At 35.8% G+C, this 23,067-nt stretch overlaps 1 protein-coding gene across 3 annotated transcripts in view; it reads left to right on the forward strand.

The window, feature by feature from the left end:
- AMMECR1 (AMMECR nuclear protein 1) overlaps positions 1-23,067 on the forward strand; it is a 102,793-nt gene that overhangs the window by 42,597 nt on the left and 37,129 nt on the right. For 2 of the 3 annotated variants that reach the window (XR_012067424.1, XM_006215189.4), the window contains exon 2: positions 5,494-5,604. The exons of the other annotated variant lie outside the window; for it this stretch is intronic. Coding sequence is in view for 1 of the 2 variants with exons in the window: in XM_006215189.4 (XP_006215251.1) it covers positions 5,494-5,604 (111 nt within the window). In the remaining variant the exon portion in view is untranslated. The remainder of the gene's footprint in view (positions 1-5,493; positions 5,605-23,067) is intronic. 3 annotated transcript variants of the gene reach the window in all.

Below are 23,067 nucleotides of genomic sequence, written 5' to 3' on the forward strand. Positions count from 1 at the left end.
TATCTCCTTATTTCCCTAAGCCCCATGGATACAGGCTAGTTACAAAGGTTGGAGGGAGGAGTATTTTATAAGGCTGTAACAGTGATTTAGTGTGTTTTCCTTATCTGCCATAAAGGACTGGTGTGGATGAGAAAGTGTAAAATGCATTGGAACCTTTCCTTACCACCCACCTCTGCCCCCAGTATACCTCCTCCTGTCCCTTTCAAGGCTTCCTATCAATTTGAATTTCAAATTATCTGAAAGACTTAGGCTTCATTCATTCACTAATTATTCATTCATTCATTTAAACACCTCATTAAGTGATATGAATTACTTAAACAATCACCAATAATAGTATAGAAGCTTGTATATTTGGTCTAGGGTTTCTAGGTTGATCCAGCATTTCCAGGTTATCGTGATATCTTCTCAGCTAATTTCTCTTTCCCCTCATGAGAGGAGGAGGAGGAGACCTGTACTTATGCTCATCTGTGTGGTACTATGTAGTACTATTCATGGGATTTTCCTATTCCTTAGAAGACATCAAGGTTTGCTACTCACAATTTCTTTCCCTGTACTGAGGAATAAATTCAATCAGTAGTAAGAAAATTTGGAGAACTAGCCAGGTTCTAACACTAACCAGTTAACCCTGCAGTTAGTCTCTCTGGATAGCTTTCTGTTTTTCATCTGTAAAATGAAGAGGAAATAGATAATCTCGTAAAAGCTTGTTCAGCTAATAACCTTAGATACCTTATTATGTAAACTTCAAACTGCTAAAATTTTTGTTAGGGATTTACTATGGACTGAGTTGTGTCCCCACAAAATCCATCTATTGGAACCCTAATCCCCAGTGTGACTGTATGTGGAGACAGGGCCTATAACGAGGTAATTAAGGTTAAATGAAGTCATAAAGATGGGGCCGTGACACAATAGGGTTAGCGTCCTTATGAGTGATACTAGAGAGCTCATGTGCATGCTCACTCTCTTTCTGAAGCTCAGAGGAAAGGCCATGCAAAGACAAAGCAGCCAACTACAAGCCAGGAAGAGAGCTCTCAGAAACAGAACCCTTCTGGAACCTTTATCTTGGACTTTCTATCCTCCAGAACTGTGAGAAAATAAATTTCTGTTTTTTAAGCCATCTAGTCTGTGGTATTTCGTTATGGCAGCTCGAGCAGACTAATATGGGGTTTAACCATACTGACTGTATTTTTACAGATTGAATCTGTTGTTTATATACTTTGCATATGAGATATTCTTTGTGTTGAGATAAGACATGAAAGGTTTTAACCTGGTTGTGGAAGGAAGATGCCTCCATTTCTGTTTTTCTCTGAGCTTTTAGATCCTAGGGAATTATGGCTTTAAGTTGGCTGCCATGAGTAATACAGTTGAATTTTTTAGCTAAGTTGGTGAGGAACTTGAGTACAGTTGAAAAGCAATCATTTTTTGGTGGCAGAAGAAAAGAACCAAGCTAGGGGGCTTCTCACTTTTCCCGTATCTACCTACAATATAATTAACCTTATTGAATACCCCTGTTGTAGTAATTAGTATATTGGTAGAGATGGATATTATACTGTTAATGTTACCACCTCCAAATTTCATTCTAAGGAATCTAATTGTAAGGAAGAGCAGGTTGCCAGAGTAGGAACTTGTGAACATCTAAGGCTATTTTTAAACCTCTGTTTTTGCCTTGGTATGGTGGAAGGGATAGGATTTATGGTAAAATATTAAGGAAATATGCCTTTTTCATAGTTGTACCCCTCTCCCACAAACATATTTCTGATCTCTCCTGGTCTGCATCAATAGAAGAGTCTCAGAAGAGTCTCAGAAGGGTGTGGGAAGTGGCATACAACTTGGATTAGGGAGTATCTTGCTCAGCTTTACATTGCATTTCTGGACTTCTGCTGATTCCATGCAGATTTCCCTGAGAGTGACTGCTGACCTGATAGTATTGGCCGCCAGTTAGCAGGGAAGATTCACCTAGATTAGGTGGTTACTTCCTGTTCCTGTCTACAGACTTGGAAAAGTGGAGAGAATTTACTTTCCTCTAAACATTTCTCAGAACATCGTGGCACAAAATGTTCAGAAGGAGGAAAATTCTTTAAAAAGCTATATCTGGTTACCTTCAGATAAACGTTTCCATTAATATTTCATTTCATTTTGAGCCCCTTTCTGGTTTGTAGTATTTTTTTCAGTGTACGTAGGTGGCCTCAAACCATATGGTATAAGTATTTTCTGAAAACATTCACTCTTTGTCTTACTAGGAACTGTTTTCCTTATTTCCTTGTCATTAAGTAAGCAGCTCCTCTCAACAGGCTTTAATCCCTTTTTCTGCTTTGATCTGTCTCTGACAATGCTGATGTCTTATGTCCTTTTGAGAACTCATACATGTTTTAATAACGCATTTAAGAATGAAATTGCCTATTTCTTCCCCCCGTGTGTTGGGAAAAGAAAAATTTTTGTTGCTATTTTTAGATAATATGTATTGAATGTTCCCATAGTCGTTGCCCTGTATGAAGTAGTTATCACACACCAGATATAATCTCTTGCGCTCAGTGATGGTTATTCTGTTTCAGTCTGCCTTAAAATGCTTTACTTCCCAAGTTCTTTTCCTCATTAAATGTTGCTTGTAGATATTTTGGGTTTTTTTAAATTTCCAAATACATGTTCTTTATAAAAAGACATTGGATGAGCATTTGTAAGTGAGGAATTAGAATCCCAGATTTTGAAGGAATAGTTTTATTCTGTCTACTAAAAATCTGATTTCTTCCATCTTCAGGCATCTGTCCTAAACACAGTGGGTTTGGCAAGTAGCAATCCCTCCCATCTTTGACACAGATACTTCCCTGCAATACCAACCCCCAAAGTGGATGTTGCCTGGGGCAGGTAAGGAACAGGGAGAGTACAGACGATTCTGCATCTCCTCTTCCTCTTATGAGGGCTCTTGAGAACATATACTCAACAGTGCCTAAAACCCATAGAATGTTAAATCTGGAAGAGACCGTAGCAAGTTATCAAGACTGTCAGACTACTTCCTGGTCTCTGAAAGTGTGCACTTTTACATCTCCATGTCCTTGTTTACTATGAAATGCCTTGCTCGCAGGCTAGGAGTGCTTGGCAAAATGCAGCTTATCCTCTAGCACTCTACCCTCTGAATGAGTCATCCCTTTAGTAGTCATAGCATAGCATAATAAGAAACTGTGTTTAATTTCTCCTGCTATGTGTTTGAATGCCCTCCAAAGTATTTTATAATGTAGTGTTTAATGGTGTTCTTTTTTTATTTACGCTACAAATTTTGCATGTTTTCTTGAATAGATAGGATGATAGTAACAACGATGTCCGTATCTATTTTAGCAGGATAAATAAGAGGATTGAAGGTAAAGTACTTTTAAATGACTTTCATGTTTTCGATGGGAAATGAATTCACTCATGCTTTTAGGTTTCTTACTCAAGTCACTGAGGAAGAGAATATACAAGTTAGTTCTGTGTATTGAGAAGCCATTATGGTATTTTAAAGACATGTTATTATACATGTTACAGTGTGATTAACTTTGTTCTGAATCTGCCTGTCTTACATAGAGATCTTTTGTATAGGCATTGTTATGGAAGAGGATTGATATCTTACTGTCCATTTAATGATTGCTGATGTTGACTCTACCAAGTTAGAAAGTGAAAAACGAAGAGGTGGAATTCATCTTTAAAGATAATGTATGTGAATTTTAGGATACTAGTATTTGTATGAGTAATAGAAGAATTGGTGAGAAGGCGATCCCATTTAATTCTTGTCTTGCTGATCAACTCTTAGTCAAGAGCAATTAGAGAAAATTTTCAATTGCAGCCTTAGCGTCTTGTCTCAAGTTATAAGATAGTACATATGATAGGGAAAGCAAAAAACCTGTATTTCACCTTTTGCTTTTTTTTTTTTAATACCTGTAGTGTAGGGCATCCAGCACTTGAATATTAACATTGACAAAACTTGGCCTTATACTTAGTCATCTTTTCAGTGCCTCTGGGCATTTGACTCTTGGAAGGAGGTGATTCTTAGTACTGCTCCCTGGTTTGTGTACATTATTTGGGAACCTGTCTGCCATTGTGGTTACCTGTCAGAACACAGAATCATTTAAATGTTTGAGGTGGGTGATTAAAGTGCTTGAACAGGATATCTTTTCCCCCAACTGCCAATGACTGACTAGAGAGTACTTTAAAGAGAGAACGTCTTCTCAAACTCAACAGCATATTATAAGAAATACATGACATATGGTATATCCTTCTAAAATTTAAATTTTTAGAAAGCAGAAATGTATTCTATTATACCAATAATACTGTGAATACTCTTATTAACAGGAACCATCCCCAACTGTAGGGTATTAATCCTTTTACAAAATGTCCAAAAATGTATAAATTATTTCATTAAAACTGACAAAGTTGCTTCTATTCAGAAAATAATTTTTTTTAATTGAAGTACCGTCAGTTACAATGTGTCAGTTTCTGGTGTACAGCACAATGTCCCAGTCATGCATGTACATACATATATTCGTAGAAAATAATTGTTTTTAAACTTAACCGTTAACTGAGGCTGTCAGTGCTTTGCTGCAGAATCCAATCTACCGTATTAAACTTCATTTAAAACTATATTACCTTCTTAAAACAATAACCAAAAAAAACTAAATTACCTTCTGGTTGCTGTGTTATTATAATTGACACTTGAGCTCTTGTATTTATTGGCAATAATTTTATCTAAAAATTAAAATACATTTTATGGCTTCAATTACTTGGTTAATATTTGCTATTGTCCTTCACTCTCTGAGCCCTACTCATTCTTCTGGGCCAAGCTGAAGATGATCAAACTCGACATTTTCTTATATTTCAGTAGCTTAATTTATGGCATTTTGGACATGGCTTATAGCACTTACTTCCTTTTGCCTCATGTTAGTTAGCTGTGAACATGCCTCCTGCCTCCTGCACTGGCTCCTAGGAAGCAAACACTGTATCTTAGGCAACTTTGTATCTCCAGTAGTAGCTTTCACAGTGCTTTGCACCCCTCCCCTAATACACTCAGTAAGTATTTATTGGAACTGTTGATTTTTTTCCCCCTTGATTTTCTCGACTAGACTTAGGAATCAATCAGGGACTTGAGGTTTAAATGAGAAATCAGGCAGTAATGACTCCGTAGTCAAGATTGCCCAGGTTTGAGTTCCTACTTCATCATGTATTAACTGTGAGGCTGCCTCATTTGTAAAATAGGAATGTTAGTATCAGCATCCTAGAGTTGTTGATGAGGATTAAGATAGATAACCTACTGAAAACATTTATTGGGCTTCCTAATATGTAGGATACACTCAATACAGTATAGCTATAATTATTGCTAAATGCAGTCCTTTGGGCTAGAATTTAAGCCCCTGAGGGCCTGTCATCCGGTCTTTATATCTCAGGCACCTAACCTTGCATATAGTAAATGCTCAATAAATACTTCCTTGAATTGAATTGATTGATTTACCCTATTTTTATCTTCCATTACAGCCCACTGTTTGTAACATGGAAGATTGGTCGAGACAAAAGATTGCGTGGATGCATAGGTACTTTTTCTGCCATGAATTTGCATTCAGGACTCAGGGAGTACACACTTACCAGGTGAAGACCAATTTTTGTTACCTCTGCTTCTACGTTAAAAAAAAAAAACTTATGAAACTTGAACCTGATACCTTAACTCCTTTTCCTTTACTAAATTGTCAACATTCTTGACTCCTTTCATGTCAGATTTTTTCTTCTCTTCAACCATTTGTCTTATTTCTGGTAAATGTTATTGATATTTATTACCATAATATAAAATACTATGATTACATGTATTCTGCCATAGATGTTTTAAAGTGGTTTTTTTTTCCTTTCAATGGCCGGTTTATTTTTTATAAACTGAAAATCAATGACCAAATATCTGTGGATTACTTAAATGTATTATTTTCGTAACAGTCATTGTATCTTCTTTGTTAGGCTTTAAAAGAATCGTTGATGTCTATTTCATGTCACACATTTTGTTACACTTTAAATACTTTTGAAATTGAAGGGAGAACCTAAGAAGGAAGTGATGCCACAGCCTGACAGCATGATCATTCACATTCACACTTTACCCAGAATTAATTGTAGCTTACTTCCTTTGTTTTCTCTAAATAAGGACAAAGTAATGAATGCCTCATTACAGTTTGTTAAGACTTTGTTCTTAATTTCTGAACTCACAAAAAGCTATCTAGCATGCCATCAGATTTTTTTGGTTCAAGTTTAGATTTCTAGCAAATTGTGTTCCAAAATTATTTCAAAAGAAGAAAATTCCTTGAATAATAAGCTATTAGTAAAGGAATTTCCTGTTTTTCATATTTCAGGGTGATTATCTGATACAGTTTCTATAGTTGTAATGTGCACAGTGTCTGTCCAATAAGAAATTGGCTCCTGCTGACTATTGGTACCTGGGGCAAGTTGTTCAATCTTCAATAGATAAAGTAGCAGTTACAGTATTTTGTTCTATATATTTAATAGGGATATTAGGGAGATGCAAGGGAATGAAGTAATAATCAATCATTACTTTGCTTTAGGATCATTGTTTTACTACAGAATTGTGTAAATGCAGCTCATAACACCAGTTAATAAAATGCTGGTAACTGAGTTTAGTATTCTTATATTTGAAGATGTAGCTCATAGTTACAGGGTTTTCTTAGCTTACACTGAAGCCCAGAAAGAAAAGCAAAAGCTTGGAGAGTCACATTTATTCTTAGATTTTCACAGGTAATAGAAATTGGGTGTTTGGACTTGATTAAATAATATACAGGCAGTAAAGGAGCTGGAACACATATTCTGGAAATAACTGCAACTTGCTAAAGATAGTACAAACGCAAGTCTAGGCATGTTAGATTTTTTTTTACCCTGACATGAAATACCATGGGGACTTTAGTAAATTCTGCCAGTGACTATCTTTTTGGGATGGGTGCATATGAAATTACTCTTCTAGCTAATCAAAGACAATTTATTATACATTTCCTAAAATAACCTGTTATGAGGAATACTGGTTCCTTTGTATTGCTTTAAGAAAAAAAAGAAATCTATGGGCAAATAAATTTTGGGAACACTAGTTAAACAAATTTAAACACCTCTGCTCACTGTAGGATTTCTCAGAACCTTTTATGTTAATAGTGTGGTGAATCTCTGAGAGATACAAAATGCAGTATTTCACAGACTTTTTTGCCTCCCTTTTATCTTCTCACCGTCGTGTTTTATGCCATTGGTATTCTAAGAAACACATTTTCAGAAATAGAAGTCTATTGTAAAATTTCTATTTCTCTTTACAGTTGAGGGGTCCAAATTGATAGTATAGAAGCTTTTTGTACTTTCTAAGGAAATTGGGGCAGAAATCCCAGTATCAAATATTACATACTTTAGAAATCCTTAGTAGTAGTAACTGTAGTAGCAGTTTGGTTTTGTTTAAAGAAAATATGAAATTCTTTTGCCCACATTGATAAAAAGGGGTAAAAATATCCAACTTTTCTGGACTTGTGGCTCTGCCTCCTAGGGTAATTACCAGAAGAATTATAGCATATCTTTCTGACAATAATGTGATTCTGAATAAGTCATTCAAATAGTTGAACTTGGAAATTTGCCTGTATTTGTGTATGTGGTTACCCTCATTGTAGTCTATGGCTCTTCCTGTTTACTTTTCAGCTTTTTCCCTCGTGTTTCTATACAACTTCCTGAAATCATACCCAGCACGTGAGAGAGACGTGTGTTTGAGTGTGTATATAGGCATATACATACCTGGCCTTCTCATTCTTGTTTGGCTTAATTTCTTTTGCTCAGTATGATATTAAGAATGAAGTTATTTGGAAGAGATGAACAAAGAAAACAAGTCTCAAAATATACTGTTGCTTATTTTCTCTGGATTCATTTTAGAGTCAAAACGGCGGAGTCATTTTAAAAAGCTGCAGTCTAATGTCTCTCAGTCCCATAGGTTAGTCATCATTTCTCCATGCTGTTGTTACTAGTGGTATTCATAGCTACCGTTTATGAGGCACTTGCTCCATGTCAGACACTGCAGAGGAGCTTTCTATGCATGGTCCTCACAATAACTCTTAGTATTAATATTCACATTTTAAAAAATGAGGGAACTTGAGATTTAGAGAATTTAAATAATTTATCCACCCACACATCTAGTAAGTGGTAGAACCAGGATTCAAACCCAGGTCATCTGACTGCAAAGTCCAAGCTCTTAACCGCTGAATTTAAGATAAGACAAAATAAAAATTTCTGATAATGTATGTTTTGCAGGTTCATCATGCAAGTAATGAATCTGGAAGCAGGTTCTTATAAATTGTATAAACCATGGATCAATAATTCTTCAAAAATTCTAGCTTGGAGTTAAGATTGAAATCTTAGAACATTATTTTAAATTCCAGAAAATCCGTAGATGGGATTATAGAAAGTATATAACTCAGGGTCAGAAGAAACTGGACTTGCATTAATGTTATAAAAACGATAGTGCTTATTAAAAAAATATAATACTGTATGATATGAAATTGTGTTCTTTGGCTGCATGAAAATAATGGACTAGACTTCAAGAAGAATATGATTTTTCTGATCATAACAACTGGTGATTCTTGGAGTCTGGTCTTCCAGTCTGAAAACCCATAAATCACAAAACTTACAAATGGAAGCAAATGAACTTAGAGGGGGTTTGGGATAAAAGGAAAGGAGAGAGAAAAACAAAGAATAAACAGTGAAATTGAAGACTCAGCAGGTATAGGTGTCTTTCTTAAAAAATCACACTATCTGGTTATTCACTCTCTTCATCTGTTCTCAGAATGTTGCTCAGCTATATTCTTTATTTTTTATTGCAAAATATACATAACATGAAATCTACCATTTTAACCAGTTTTAAGTGTATGGTTCTGTGGCTTTAAGTACATTCACATTGATATGCAACCATCCACCATTCATCTCCAGAACTTTTTCATCTTCTCCAGCTGAAATTCTGTATCCACTAAGCACTAACTCCCCATTTCCCCATCCCCCAGCCCCTGACAACCATCATTCTACTTTCTGTCTCTGTGAATTTGACTCCTCTATGTGCCTCATGTAAGTGAAATCATTCAGTACTTGCCCTTTTGTGTCTGGCTTATTTCATTTAGCGTAATGTCTTCAGGGTTCATCCATGTTGTAACATGTGTTCGAATTTCTTTCCTTTTTAAGGCTGAATTATATTCCCTCATATGTATCTGCCATGTTTTGTTTGTCCATTAATCCATGCATGGACACTTGAGTGACTTCCACTTTTTGACATTACAAATAATGCTACTGTGAACATGAGCATGCAACAGTCTATATGAGCACTCTTTCTTCTTTTAAAAAGCCAACCATTTTGTAGAAGACAATGATCTAGTTTGTTTGTGGTCTCTTAATCTCTAAAACCTAAATGTAAAAAAATTACCAGGTACTTTTTACATTAAATGCCTATCCTGGATTAAGCTTTTATTTATAAATATATATACTGTTCTAAAATGAAAATACTTGTCATTGTCAAGTTGTATGTTCTCCTAATTGAAATTTTAATTTATTGTAGACTGAAATAAGACCTTATAAATAGGCTAAGAATTTCTCCCAACTGTAAAAATACATACCTTCTCTGTAGGTAGCAGGAAAACTTTGGGAGCATTACAACATGTAACTATTAAATAGACTATTATTTCCTTGACCTTGGAGACTCTGGATAAAAGCCTAAAAGATGATAGCAAATAAGAAGCAGAATGGAGAGCTCAGAATTAGTGATAGAAATTTCTCCATGGTGACAAATCAAAGCTCACAAATTAGTGTATTTATTAGTGGCCAAAACTTCAAAATAAAAATATTCCATGTCCCAGTTGAAGAAAAACAATTTCTAATATTTACCAAGCTACTTGCATTTATGCCTTTTACATGTTAGAAAGCAGAGATAAATTTATTTACTCTTTTTTAGCACTTAGATTATATGCTTTTATAGAAAAGAGCATCACAATTAATACAAATGAACACAAACATCTTGGTCAAATAAAATTCCTTAGAATTTTGGTTAATAAATTGTCCAGTGCCCTATAGGTTTATTTCTTTATGTAAATTCAAGTTGGTGGTAATTTTTCTAGAATATGTAAATTACTAATGTGTTCTTATTTCATAAAACAGGAATATGGCCTATTGTCACACTTAAAAGACTGTCTTTCTTTTCTTCTCCTTTACTTGGTTGTACTTAGAGGTCTTGGCAATGAAATAATTATGCAGTTGCAGGCAGTGTCTGGAGCTTGATTCTGAACTATGCTACTTTGTTGCACTGCTTAATCCTGAGAAATTAGCAAGGGAGGTTTGTTCCATTCTAGGGAACAGGGTGACCAGAGGAAAGGTGATTTGTTTTGTGTGTGTGGGTGTGTGAGAGAGAGAGAGAGAGAGAGGTGGGGATGGGTGTGGAGGAGACAGAGAGAGGGAGAGAGAGGGAGAGGATGAGAGAGAAGATGATTGTTTGCATTGTACAAATGTTTACTTACTATTAGGCTTTTTAAGATACTGGGAAATAGCTAACAGACCTACTTTATTACCTTCAAAGGTCCTGGCTAGATTTGGTACTCTGGGGTAACTAGACTGATTGTAAACCAAATTTGCTTTTATATTTTAGTGTTGTAATCTGGCATTTTTCTAAATCAGTATGAGTTTAAAACTGTTGTAAGCAGCATAATTATTTTCCCCCCTCAGGGTGGACTATTTTGTGATTATTCTTATTCTTGATCATTTTAGGTAACTAGACTTGGCTTATTGTGACTAATTCGTTTAAGCAAGCTACCCCCCCCCAACTCTTCAGTCACACAGATTGATTTTTCTTATGAAGAGAAAAGCTGTACATGAGTCATTTCTGACTGTACACTATTGTCAGGGAAGCTCATTCTGGAGATGTTATGTCCAGACTATTTTTGGCAAGAGTGTGTGGCAAGACTCCTGGCTAAAATATGCTTTTTGGAGAAAAAAAATAGATATATCAAAAACACGATGTGAAATTAATTATCTTAATTTACAGTCTACATTTTGTTGCCTTTTTCAAAAGGCAGCATGGCCTGAGTCCTAAAACTTATACGTCAGTTGTTACTTCCAGTGTATAAATTACTGAATGAGAAATTGTTTGTCAGATTTTATAAGCATTTAATTTAAGGAATAGTTTGGAACTTAGATTGTTATATGCCCTTTACTCAAAACTATCATAGAAAAGCAAAGCTAAATATAATCTGTAGAAATCTGGAATCTTCATTTTAGCCGCTAGTTTAACGCACTCCTTCATTATCCCGTGGTTGTGCTAATGTGCAGAGATGTGGCCACAGAATGGCCAGCAGAATGTGGCAAGAGAAACTAAAGAGTAGAAACCATTCCCAGTATGGGTGAGGGTTCCTGAGTTATAGAGAATTATCTGAATTCATATAGCACCTACTGCCACAGAAATGAAGAGTAGTGAGTATATCAGATTCTACTTCTTTATCACATCTTTCAGAGTCTCCAGTTGGAATCCTCATGTTGCTTTGATTAAGAGCCAGAGGCACAATGCCTTTGCGTAGAAAATCAGAAAAAGCCATCTGTAAAAAGGTGAAGGTGTGAGAGACGCTGAAAAGGGACTTTTGCTGTGTCAGAGCTCTTCATTCTTGTGCTTTATAAGGAGGGTAAACTATAAGAAATTGACCCGATTTTTACATCTATCTATAAACCTTACCCTTTTGCTCCTAGGAGGCTGCTCTTTTCCCCTTTAATTGTGTTCATCCTGCAAATCTGGTCTAAATTTTGCCTTAGAAGTTTATAATATAGTAGGAGAGATAAGTTATATAAATCATTACAGTCCTAGGTAGAAAGTAACTTTTGTCAAAGAGGCAGAGGATGTGATACCAGATGAACAGATACTCAACATTTGTAATAAAAGCGTAAAAGTATTTAAAGCAATTTATGAAATTATTTAGTCCATCCCTAGTTCCCTTTAGATAAAAGCAAAAGACTTTATAACCTTTATACCACTTTTTGGTTTGTTTTTATCCTTTGTGGACAAAAAAAATCCAAATTATAGGGATGTGTATAAATTGTTAGTATCAAAGTGACCACATACAAGATATTCAGTATTTTGAGAGATTTTACTAACACATATTTTGAAGGGGGGAAATGAACTTGCTGTGGAAAAAAATAAAATCTCAGAAATAGAGTACACTTAAAAGAGTGTGCTCTCCCCCTCCCCAACTTGACCAAAGAGTACGTAGAACCCGTTGGATTGTAGCCTTGATGCTTGGCAAATGAAAAAATTACAAGTTAACAGTTTAGATTCCACTTTCCTCTTACCCTGTTAAAATAAATTCATATTTCGTTTCAGTCCAGTAAAATGTTATCTACCTCGTTTCCTGAGAATCACTGCTTGAGACAGTCTTCATTTTTTTCAGATGAAAGACTGAAGAGGTAAAGATAGATTAGGATACAAATTTCATGTAAAATCTGTATCATATTAGATGTGGTCTAAAATTATACTGTAGGCATTTAACAATATACTTTTGTCTAAACATTTAAAAAAATAAACATTGGGTCTACTTATAAATGTCTAAAATATTAGAGTCACTAGGACCTGAATGAACAAAAGAACAGATTTGTATCTTAGTGTTCTTGAAGAATAAGATGCTCACACCAACATATGCTCCTGTCTAGAATATCATACAAATAATATACTCTTACTCCTTCTAGGGGACAGTGTTGCTAGTAATTGGAGTACTGTAAAATAATTGGATGTTGAGGGTTTTGTGCAGGAATTTAATATTAAATTTTTAGTTACTATTTTATGAGCATGAGCAAATACTTTTTAAAAGATTTCCTTAAAAGGCAAAAGAAGCAAAGCCCTCCTCTGTGATCTTTGCCCTTCCCTCAAACTTTACCTCAGATGTGGATATCCAAAGGAGTCTTTGGAAAAAAAATTCCTTTTCATTATTGATAACAATTGGGTGTTCTTTAAAGGCAAAACAATTATTGTTCACCCTTTATCTTGCATTATGAATATATTTATCTTAGAAACAATTCCCAGACTTTTTTTTTAACATTCTCACTTTTTAAATAAAGAGCAAACACTCATTATATAAGTCTTGTACTAAAGAGCTACATTCTCTGAGCTGCTGCTTGTTAAAGAAATAAATGTAAAAACCCATCCTGTATAACAAAATAGATATGGACAAATGGTAACTTTTTAAAAAATTCTATTGGAATAAGAATTTCATAGGTGCTAAGAATTTTTAAAGGAGGAAAGTGGTATTTAACATATTCTATTGAGAATGAAGCTATAGTTACTCTTAATAGCAGATGTACATTTTCAGTGTGTTTAAAATCTAAAAGTGAAGAAAATACATTAGATTCATAAAGTATAGGTTTAAAATGGGTCTCTTGTTCAGAAAACTTTATTAATTTTACAATTATACTTCCATTCACAAAGTTATTCTGTAAATAAACATATCGTAGCTATAGGCTTCATCATTCAAATTAGGTTAGCATGTTATTGTCCCATTTTTAACCCTCATTTTTTAAATTTATATCTTGAAATGCCAACTTTTGTGTCCTTCATAGTGGTGAAAGAGGAGATAGGAAAAAGCCATAAAAATAAATTCTTCAGAAGCTTTAATTAAAGGGATTGCCCAGAACTCGACTTCCTGTTGCTATACCCAACTACTTTCAGGACTGCTTTGTATGTTCTGCAAAACTGATTTAAAAGGTTCCAACTACTGCCACTTCACTAAGGATGGGAGGAAGGAGAATCTCTTTTAAATTCTTCAGGCTGCTTTAAACTGAAACCATTCTTCTAAGACAGCCTTTTGTTGCTCCCTAGCTAAGGGGGATTGCTTTGCTTACCTAGAGGCGGAGAAGGCTGCTAACCCTTTGAAATGAGTGGAGGTGTGTTGCGTGTGAAATGCAGTAAATAACCATACGCTGTGGTTAGACTTACACTGCTAGTGAGGTCATGGGTTCAGTCCCCATTCGGACCAGTTCACTTTGTCTTGCTCCATATCACAGTCTGCACCCTAGACCCTGGGCAGTGGGTTACAAGGGGCTTCAGACAAGAGCCTGTGGATGATTTAGTACCACACCGAAAACCTCAGTATTGTCTCAGCACATGAAACATGCTACATTTGGAACACCCAAAACTTAGCTATCGCATGAATAGTTAATAATGATTCTGATAATAATTGCTTTGAATCTAAAAGAAAAAATGAGACTGTTAAAAATGTTCATTTCTTTTCAAAAGCCCTCTGAAGAGGGCCAATGCAATGTTGGAAAAATAGCTCTTTGGAGTAGCAGTGGGACTTGAGAACACAGGTTGGATTTCAACAGGCCTGAAAATGCTCGGACAAAAAGGGAGATCCCTGGTTGGATCGCTGGCCTCAGAGCAGCCTGGAGAAATTGAAATTGTTTATTAGTTCCCCTTTCCCAAGTTTCCTCCTGTAAGAAAGAGTAGTGGCAAGGGATGGGAGTCATCGTAGGTAATAGTAGATTTCAACTGAAGCAACTCTTTAAGTTGTTCAGTTGATGAAAGGATGAGTATGTGAAATTCACAAGGTTGTAAATACATGTTATAAAATGTAATTGCTCTGTTTAAAAGGACATTGTTTTTAAAAGCGGCATTTAAAATTTGTCATCTATGGTGTATTGAGGTGCTCCTGTGCTTTGTGTATCAGCTCACTAAGATGTTATCTATTATCTTAGTGTATGTGCTCTCCCATGCAGTTGCATATTCCTCTTCGTAGCTTTTATTATTGCTCAGAGCAGCACACTTACCCTGTTAGTCAAAATGGGTACAGAGGTACCCACTGGCATGACTAAACTCTCCTCAGTTATTGTTAATCCTTACACCTGAGACAAGAACCCCCCATGTCTCCCTATATTGCCTAGAGTAAAACTAAAGTCATTCCAAAGCCTGTATTTCACTTAGAATAAAGTTAACGTGGTACAGTGCCACCATCCTCTGTCTGCCCCTGCCTATCCCCCCATCTCCTATTCCTTTCTTAAAAAGCATGGCATCCGACGCCCTAACCTCACACTCCAGCCACGCACAATTATCCACCACTTCCCAAATAGAGTCTTTCATGTCTCTCTGGCTTTGAATATGTTTTTCTTTGCCAACCACACCTCTCTCTATTTCTACCCAGTCATCTCCTACTCATCCTTCAAGACTCAGCTTGCTCATTACTTCCTTTGTGAGATTTCCTTGACTCCCCAGCAAAGTTGGTCAGTCTTTGTGTTCTCTTAGCACGTTGTTCAGATCTCTGTTATAGCACTTAACACACGGATTGTGGTGATTAAATTTACATGTTTGTCTCTCCCTTTTGAATTTGCTCTCAGCAGTAGTTTACCAAGCCACATCAAAGCAGATAAACAGAAACGAGTCTTGTGACTTTGTAACAACTTTACTTGATCCTGAGAACCATTTTTACCCTCTTCCCTTTCTGTCTGCTTCTGTTAGCTTAGGTTTGTCCCCTTCTCTTGCTGCCAGCGTACTTGAGCCAGTAGGAGTTGCCAATGCTGATTGGTCGTGAGAGAGGTGGTTTAAGGCCAGTTGGAGTTAGACTGAGCCAGGGAACAGGGATCCTTATCCAGTACACTTTAGAAAGCAGGTTAGTGTAAGGTCGATCTCTTGTTGTAAGTGCTACAACTGATTGAAGAAGCACAGTGTGAATTGATGCTCACCATGGAACATGGAACCATAGAGCTTGAAGGCATCCTTAGAAGTCATCTAGTCCAATTTCTATCAGACACTTTAATCTTGCTTCAAGTCTCCCAAGAAATGGGCATCTAGCGTCTATCTGAATATCTCCATTGACTTCAAACTCACTACCAGCTAAGTAGCCATTTCATTTTCAAACACCTCTAAACCCACTGCCACAGCTCCCGTTACTACATAGCTTTATTTAAAGTGCCAGAAGTCAAAGATTGCCTGTATTTAGCACTTTATCCTTTATAGAAAGCCACATTAACCAGCAGTGGTTAAACTTGCCCTCTGAGTAATGGCTGAGTCTTTAGAAGTTTAGAAGTGGTACGATACACAGCTTTACAACTGACTCCCATCCACCCACCCATAACAATTTTAGCTGACCTCTTATTGAAATGTTTGAAGCTGCTGCCGCCACATCTTCTCTCACTGCCTACGTTAGACTTCTGGAATTGGCCAGGCCAGAAAGCTCATAGATTCTGAGATACAACTGGTACTGGAACTTTTAGTGTCGCCAATGATTTACCACACAAAATCAAAACTAGAGTTAGAACACGTCTTCTGACATCACCTGGGACTGTCACTACAGTTTCCACAATACAGGGGATCCATAAGTATATACGTTTATTTATTTTAGTTGTACGTTAAGAAGCATACAGTTTCAAGGCACCCTGTAATAAAATAATCATTTTGTAATGTCACATCTCACTCTCAAGTTACCTGCCTTGGGTCAAGTTGCGGGCATATTTCCACAAAATGAAGAATATCCTTAGAGCTATTCAACCAAAACTACAGAAGTAAAAGAATATTAGTATCAGAGAAGCCCAAAGCAAAACTCAAAAGTTTATTCTCATCTTAAATTTCCCCTTTTTTCCCAAAATGCCTCCAACAAACTACTAGTTATATTTCTTAATCACAGTAATAACTTCTGTTTTTGTGTGTGTGCTGGACCTATCCTAAGTGTTTTATATAGGTTTTATATAGCACAGGGAACTATATTTAACACCTTATATAGCCTATAATGGAAAGAATATGAAAAGGAATGTATGTATGTACACAACTGAATCACTATGCTGTACACCAGAAATTAACACAACATTGTATATCGACTATGTTTCAATTTTAAAAAGTGCTTAGGGCATTCACAAGAAATTCTGGGATAAACTCTAAGGCATATTTTAATTCTTAAATTCATTAAAAATTTTAATCTATTACCCCCCAAAATAAGTTGCCTTATTTAATCTTCTCAACAACTGTGTGAAGTTGAAGGTATTTCACTTATATCATAATTAGGGAAAACCAGAGCATGGAGAGGTTAAGTAACTTGTGGAATGACAGCTAATACATGACAGTACCTGAATTTGAACCTGATATTGTCTGACTCCAAAGTCTGTGTTCCCAACCACTTTGATATATGGCTCCCTCTTCTCTCATGAAAGCTTCTTACAGCTATTTGTTCTGCTAACTCAACTGGTATCTCCCGGTCTCAGCTCACAGGAAAAACAAACAAGCACTGAATAACTTTCATCTGGGGACTAAGTTTCTTAACTCAGTATTCCAAAATCTCCCATACACCCTCAGTCTGTTAATTCCAGTCTTACTCAACTTCTCCTGGGTTCTCTTTCCTTTTAGACTCCTGAAGTGCAATGTCTCCCTCATGTGCCCTTTCTTCTTCATGACTATCCTCAGTCCAGTTTGGTGTTCTGAACTCCCACAGTCCCATCAGACTTGATCATTCTCTCAAGGACACAAACTTCCCAAGCTTTGCTATCTTTCCGTGCAATATTTGCAATTAACATCAGCACATTTACATGGAATACTACTTCAGCCTTCAGGATTCTAGCCAGGCATAACCCATTGAAATCTGTGACTTTTGAGGGGCTTAGGGAAGACTTCACCATAAGGAACTGTAGATAAAAGCCCTGGCTCTGCTCTTCTCTACAGCCAGTCAAAAGGGGGACATCATTTCTGGGATAAGAAATCAGTCTGTTCCTTAGAAATTATAATTAAGGAAAACAAATTCCAAATTTCTAGGTAATTCAGGCCAAATTTATTGCCTGAGTTTTCATTTTTACAATTTGAAATTCTTTTGGGCAACTTATAAAACAAGAAACAGCTATGTTAATGAAGGACAAATATATCCATGACTAATATTTTTCTTATTGTAATAAAAAAGGAATTTCAGGAAAGAATTGTATGTATTTGGTCATGTATTTTGTCCATTTTACCAAACTTAGATTTCTTACAATCATAGGGTTTCAAAAAATAAAATGATCCAGAGTGTGTCTCTTTCTTGCTGTAGCTGGGATTTGGGGATCTGAATATTTGGAAGACAGGGAAGATATTTTAAATATTTTTTTATTGTGTACAAGTCTTTTATGGGTGCCTTATCTTTTTAAATTTTGAGGTAAGTGGTAATAAAAACTTTAGAATCATAGGCTTTGTGAATATCTTCTGCCTTTGCCCCTGATCCATATAAAAACTTTCCTTTGTCTGAAATAAATAATGCATCATTGGAAGCCTATTTTCAGGAGAGGTATTTTAAAATCTGACAGGAAAATACCTTTCAGAATTTATATTCATATACTGCCTGTTAATTATTATAAACTTACTAGCCGTTTTGGTTGATACATTGTCCATGTCACATGTTTCTTAATAGGATTTCAAGAATTTTGCCAGCATAAGAAGTTGTCATTTCACGTATTTAAGTCCCACATACCAGAGCTGCATCATGGCAACATGGCAAATTCATGATATAGTGGAAGAGAAACCAGCAAGTGGCTTGGAGATGCTAGCCCAGAAATTAGTAACATATTTAGTCTTTCGGATGTCAGTGAGGCTAAACAATGTATTTAAGTGTCATTTGTAGGCTTACATCATAGGCCAAAGAGGTGGGAGGCAAAGGTGAGGCTGAATAGTTTCATGTCAGAGTTAATTGCTGCTGTCTGTCTCTTGCCTTAGGTGTATCCCATTTTAAGTTCAAAACAAAGAAAACCTGCCAGAAAGAAAATTTGAAAATTTCAGAATTTCAAAGCAAATCAATTAGTAAATGCTTGTGGCTCTACAGTTTTACATTGCAGATTCCATCTTCTGCTTCCCAAAGAATTCACCCAGGGCTTTCCCCAAACACTTAGTCACTGCTTCTTCCTTTGTGTGCTCATTACACACTGCTGCTGCCTCTGTTACAGCTTGCTTTACCTTGCCTTGCAGCGTCCTTAGTTTCTTACTTGACTGTCTTCCTTACCTAGATGGGGACCTGGGCTAAAATTTTCACATCTTTGCATCCCGGAAGTAGCTGTAGGGGATTAGGATAGATCAAACTAAATGTTTGAATAAGAGAGTCCATTCCCTTACTTTACTGAAGTATTTGTTTACTTAGGTGGGCAAAGTAATTAAAGAAAAATGTTAGGAGCCTGTGTACAGGAATCAAGAAATGAAGATTAAAACATCTCCGAAAATGTAAACCGTAGGACAATAAAATTATTTTGCAAAAACAATTGACTTTCATTTTTAGGAACCTAGATACAACCTAAGGTGAGACATATCTGTATTTTGTTTTCTATTTATGTTTAGATCAAGGGGTTTTCTACTCATTATTTGCTTTATTTTTTAAAATATTTTATTTATTTTTGTATTATTTAATTATTTTATTTTGGTTGGGGGGAGGTAATTAGGTTTTAATTTTTGGAGGAGGTGCTGGGGATTGAACCCAAAACCTCAAGCATGCTAAGCATGCAGCTCTACCACTTGAGCTATACCGTCCCTGCTTCATTATTTGCTTTATAGTTGCATCAGTTGTCATTTAATAAAGGACGTGAACACAATTCTTATAGGAGGCTTTTTAGGTAGACAAGATATTTCGATATCCTAGTTGTAGCTGCTAAGTTTGCTATTATAAAATGAAACAATTGAAATCAAAGTTTAAAATGTGCTCCCATGGAAAAACCTATATATACTAATTCTATAAATGAGATAAATGAGAAACAGAAATAGGCCTGAAGAAAGGAAATGGAGGTGATAGTTAACATCTTATATATTACCTGTAGTGTACAGTTGCAAATTAGAAGCATTTGGTACCATGAAGCTGCTTAGAATTTTTTCATGGGGGACATTTTATTCACAGTGACACTACTGTCCATATATATATATATATATATATATATATATATATATATATTCTTCATCCTCATAAGAAATGGCCTCAGAGATGGCCATTTCTGTGAAGTTTTACTTGTAGTTCCTAGTCTTAAAAAGGTCAGAATTGATCTTTCTGTGATGACTGGATACCTTCGGGGGAATTAAAGTTTAAGCTGAGGTCATGTCTTCACATTGTGCCATTTATTAATATCTAAGTTAATGGTGCTCGATTCTGTTAATGAATGAAACCACATAGAAAGGCTGTGTTGACACAGAAATAAAACTTGAATTCAACAAACAAAACAGGACCTCACTTCTTTTCCCAGTGAATAAGATTTGGGCTAGGGATTGTGACAACATTTTGATCATTGCATTTAGCAAGTTCAGAAAAGTCCTCTTGACAGATGTGGCCTCTAAGGGCTCCTGTCTGTAATCATCAACTGTGGGAATATTCGCTCAAGAATGGATCCCACTCTATTCTGACTTTCCTTGTCATTCCCTCTGCAGTAAATACTACATAATACTTGTCTGTGTAAAGAATAAACAGTTTGAGGATTAGATAGAATGCAGTGGGGGAAAAAAGAAGTCCTTTTGATACACATTTGATAGGAATGTGTTAATTTCAACAAAACATCTGGTATTAAAAAGTTGTGAATGCAGGACATTTGAGGGGGTTATAGAAGGAGAAGGGATTTACTGTGCTTAACAATTGCCAGTAGTCAGGCCACTTCCAAGTTGTGATTTTGTCAGACTTGGAAATTAAGTGGGATCAAATCTACTCAGCCCTTCAGTGGGAGAAGATCCAAATCCAGCTGCAGCCAGGAGCAGTTACTGATTAAGAATCAAGGCTCTACCCAGTGTCTCCTAGCTAGTTTTCATTAATATGCTTAATATTGCCCTTTTTTATATTCTAGGATTTAAAAAAAAGACTGCCATTGTGGTTTACTGGTTGAACTTGTACAGCTGAATCTACAGTAAAAGGTCTTTCTTCATTGGCATTACTTTACTACAGATTTCAGTGTTCTTGCTGTTCTACTTATTTTCTTAATACAGTAATTCAAACTTAGAATAGTTACTATAGTTTCAAAGCTTGATTGAAAGATGCATTCAGTATTTTCTCTAAATAAGCAGCGATTATAACAGCACAGCTGTAGTTAAAGATAGAATTTATTATGAATCCTGACAGTCTTGCTTCTCAATTACATCAGGCTGAAGGAAGGTTTATTCAGTTCACTTCCACATTTATTGAGCGCTTAAGTCAGCACGGTCCTGTACTAGGTACTGTGGGGCTATGAAGATGAACAGTACATGATATCCATCCTCCATGAGTGTATAGTCTTGTAAGAGAGAGTGACATGCACAGAGAAGAAGTATGAGGAATAAGTGCTGTTTAGATGTATAAACAACACTAGTGGAAGTAAGAGGAATTAACTCTGGTTGGATGGACTGGAGAAGGTTTTACAGAAGAAATGACATTTAAGCGGAACCTCTGTGGACATTTAAGACTCAATTTCAACATTCAAAAGTGAGAATGTGGAGAAGGTATGCATTATGTGTCCAGAAAGCTTCCTGAGCCAAATGCAAAGAGGCAGAACAGTGTATGTTCTTTGCAGGAGAATTGTAAGTAACCCTGTGTGGCTCAAGCTTTAGTGAGGACAGTGGGAGAGAAAATGATAGACTGCGGCTGTTTTGTTGTTGTTGTTGTTGTTGTTGTTGTTGTTGTTGTTGTTTTTTCCTGAAGGCATTGAATTGCCGTTGAAAGACTCTGAGCAGAGTAAGAAGGTCATTAGGGAGGACTCCAGCTGCTTGTATATAGGATGAAATGGAAAGGATAGAGATGAGAGACGGAACAGTGCAGAGGCTAATTTTTAAATATTTCAAATGAGAGATGCTACAGGCCTGAATTAGATTAGCAGCAGGAAAGATGTAAAGAGACATATAACAGAGATGTGGCAGTAACAGAACAAGATGAGACCGTATGTAGGGAGTGTGGTAAAGGGAAGAGTTGATGGTGGCTCCAAAGTTTCCTTCTTATGTGGTGGGAAGATGGCCCAATTACAAGTGATAGGCAACTCAGGAAGAGGTACACGTTTGACACATTGCTTGTAGAAGAGTCATTTTTAATGTCAGAGTAATTTTGGCTTCAATCAGATTATCTGTTTTTTTGAACTTGAGCGTTGAAGATTTTTTAAATTAAAAATTGATTGAAATGTGTTTCTTTTCAGGGTATGGTAGTATGAGTGAAGCATACTATTTAAATAGTATTATATTATTGCTTTATTTCACTTCTTTTCCTTCCAGTTTTATTGAGATATAATTGATATATAATTGACAAACTATGTAAGTTTAAGATATAGAGCATCATGATTTGACTTACATCATGAAATGATCACCACCATAAGGTTAGTGACCATCCATCATCTCATATAGATTCAAAAGAAAAAAATTTTTTTTTCCTTGTGATGAGAACACTTCGGATTTACTCTCTTCACAACTTCCATATATAACATACAGCAGTATTAATTATCTTTATCATGTTGTACATTACATCCCTAGTACTTATTTATCTTATAACTGGAAGTTTGTGCCTTTTGACAGCCTTCATTCAATTCCCCACCACTCCTCTCTGGTGACCGCGAATCCCATGTCCTTTTCTCTGAGTTTGTTTTTGAAGTACAGTTATCCTACAACAGTATGTTAGTTCCTGTTGCACAACATAGTGATTTGTTATTTCCCTACATTTCAAAATTATCACCATGATAAGTCTAGTTACTGTCTGTCACCAGATAAAAATATTACATAATTATTGACTATATGGCCCACACTGTACATTTCATTCTTGTGACTCATTTATTTTGCAGCTGGAAGTTTTTACTTCTTAATCTCTCTCACTTTAAAAAAAAACATTATTCTATTAGATAGTATTATTATTTAATACATTATTTTATGTAAAGACATAGTAAAGAAAATAGAGGAACAAGACCCTTGATATCATTATTTTCTTTTAGCTCATACCATAAAGCAAAGCTTAGAAAAGAAAAGATAATTTTTATAGGCTACACTTGCTTGAAGAAACATTGATGTTGTAACATTTGCTGAAGTACAGCTGAACCCTCAAAATTCTTTTTCTAACCAAATATACATTTTGTGGATGAGAAATATATAAAGAAAGAAATGTTTGTAAACACTGGGTG

The sequence above is a fragment of the Vicugna pacos genome, chromosome X, assembly GCF_048564905.1.
Source record: "Vicugna pacos chromosome X, VicPac4, whole genome shotgun sequence".
Lineage (NCBI taxonomy): Eukaryota > Metazoa > Chordata > Mammalia > Artiodactyla > Camelidae > Vicugna > Vicugna pacos.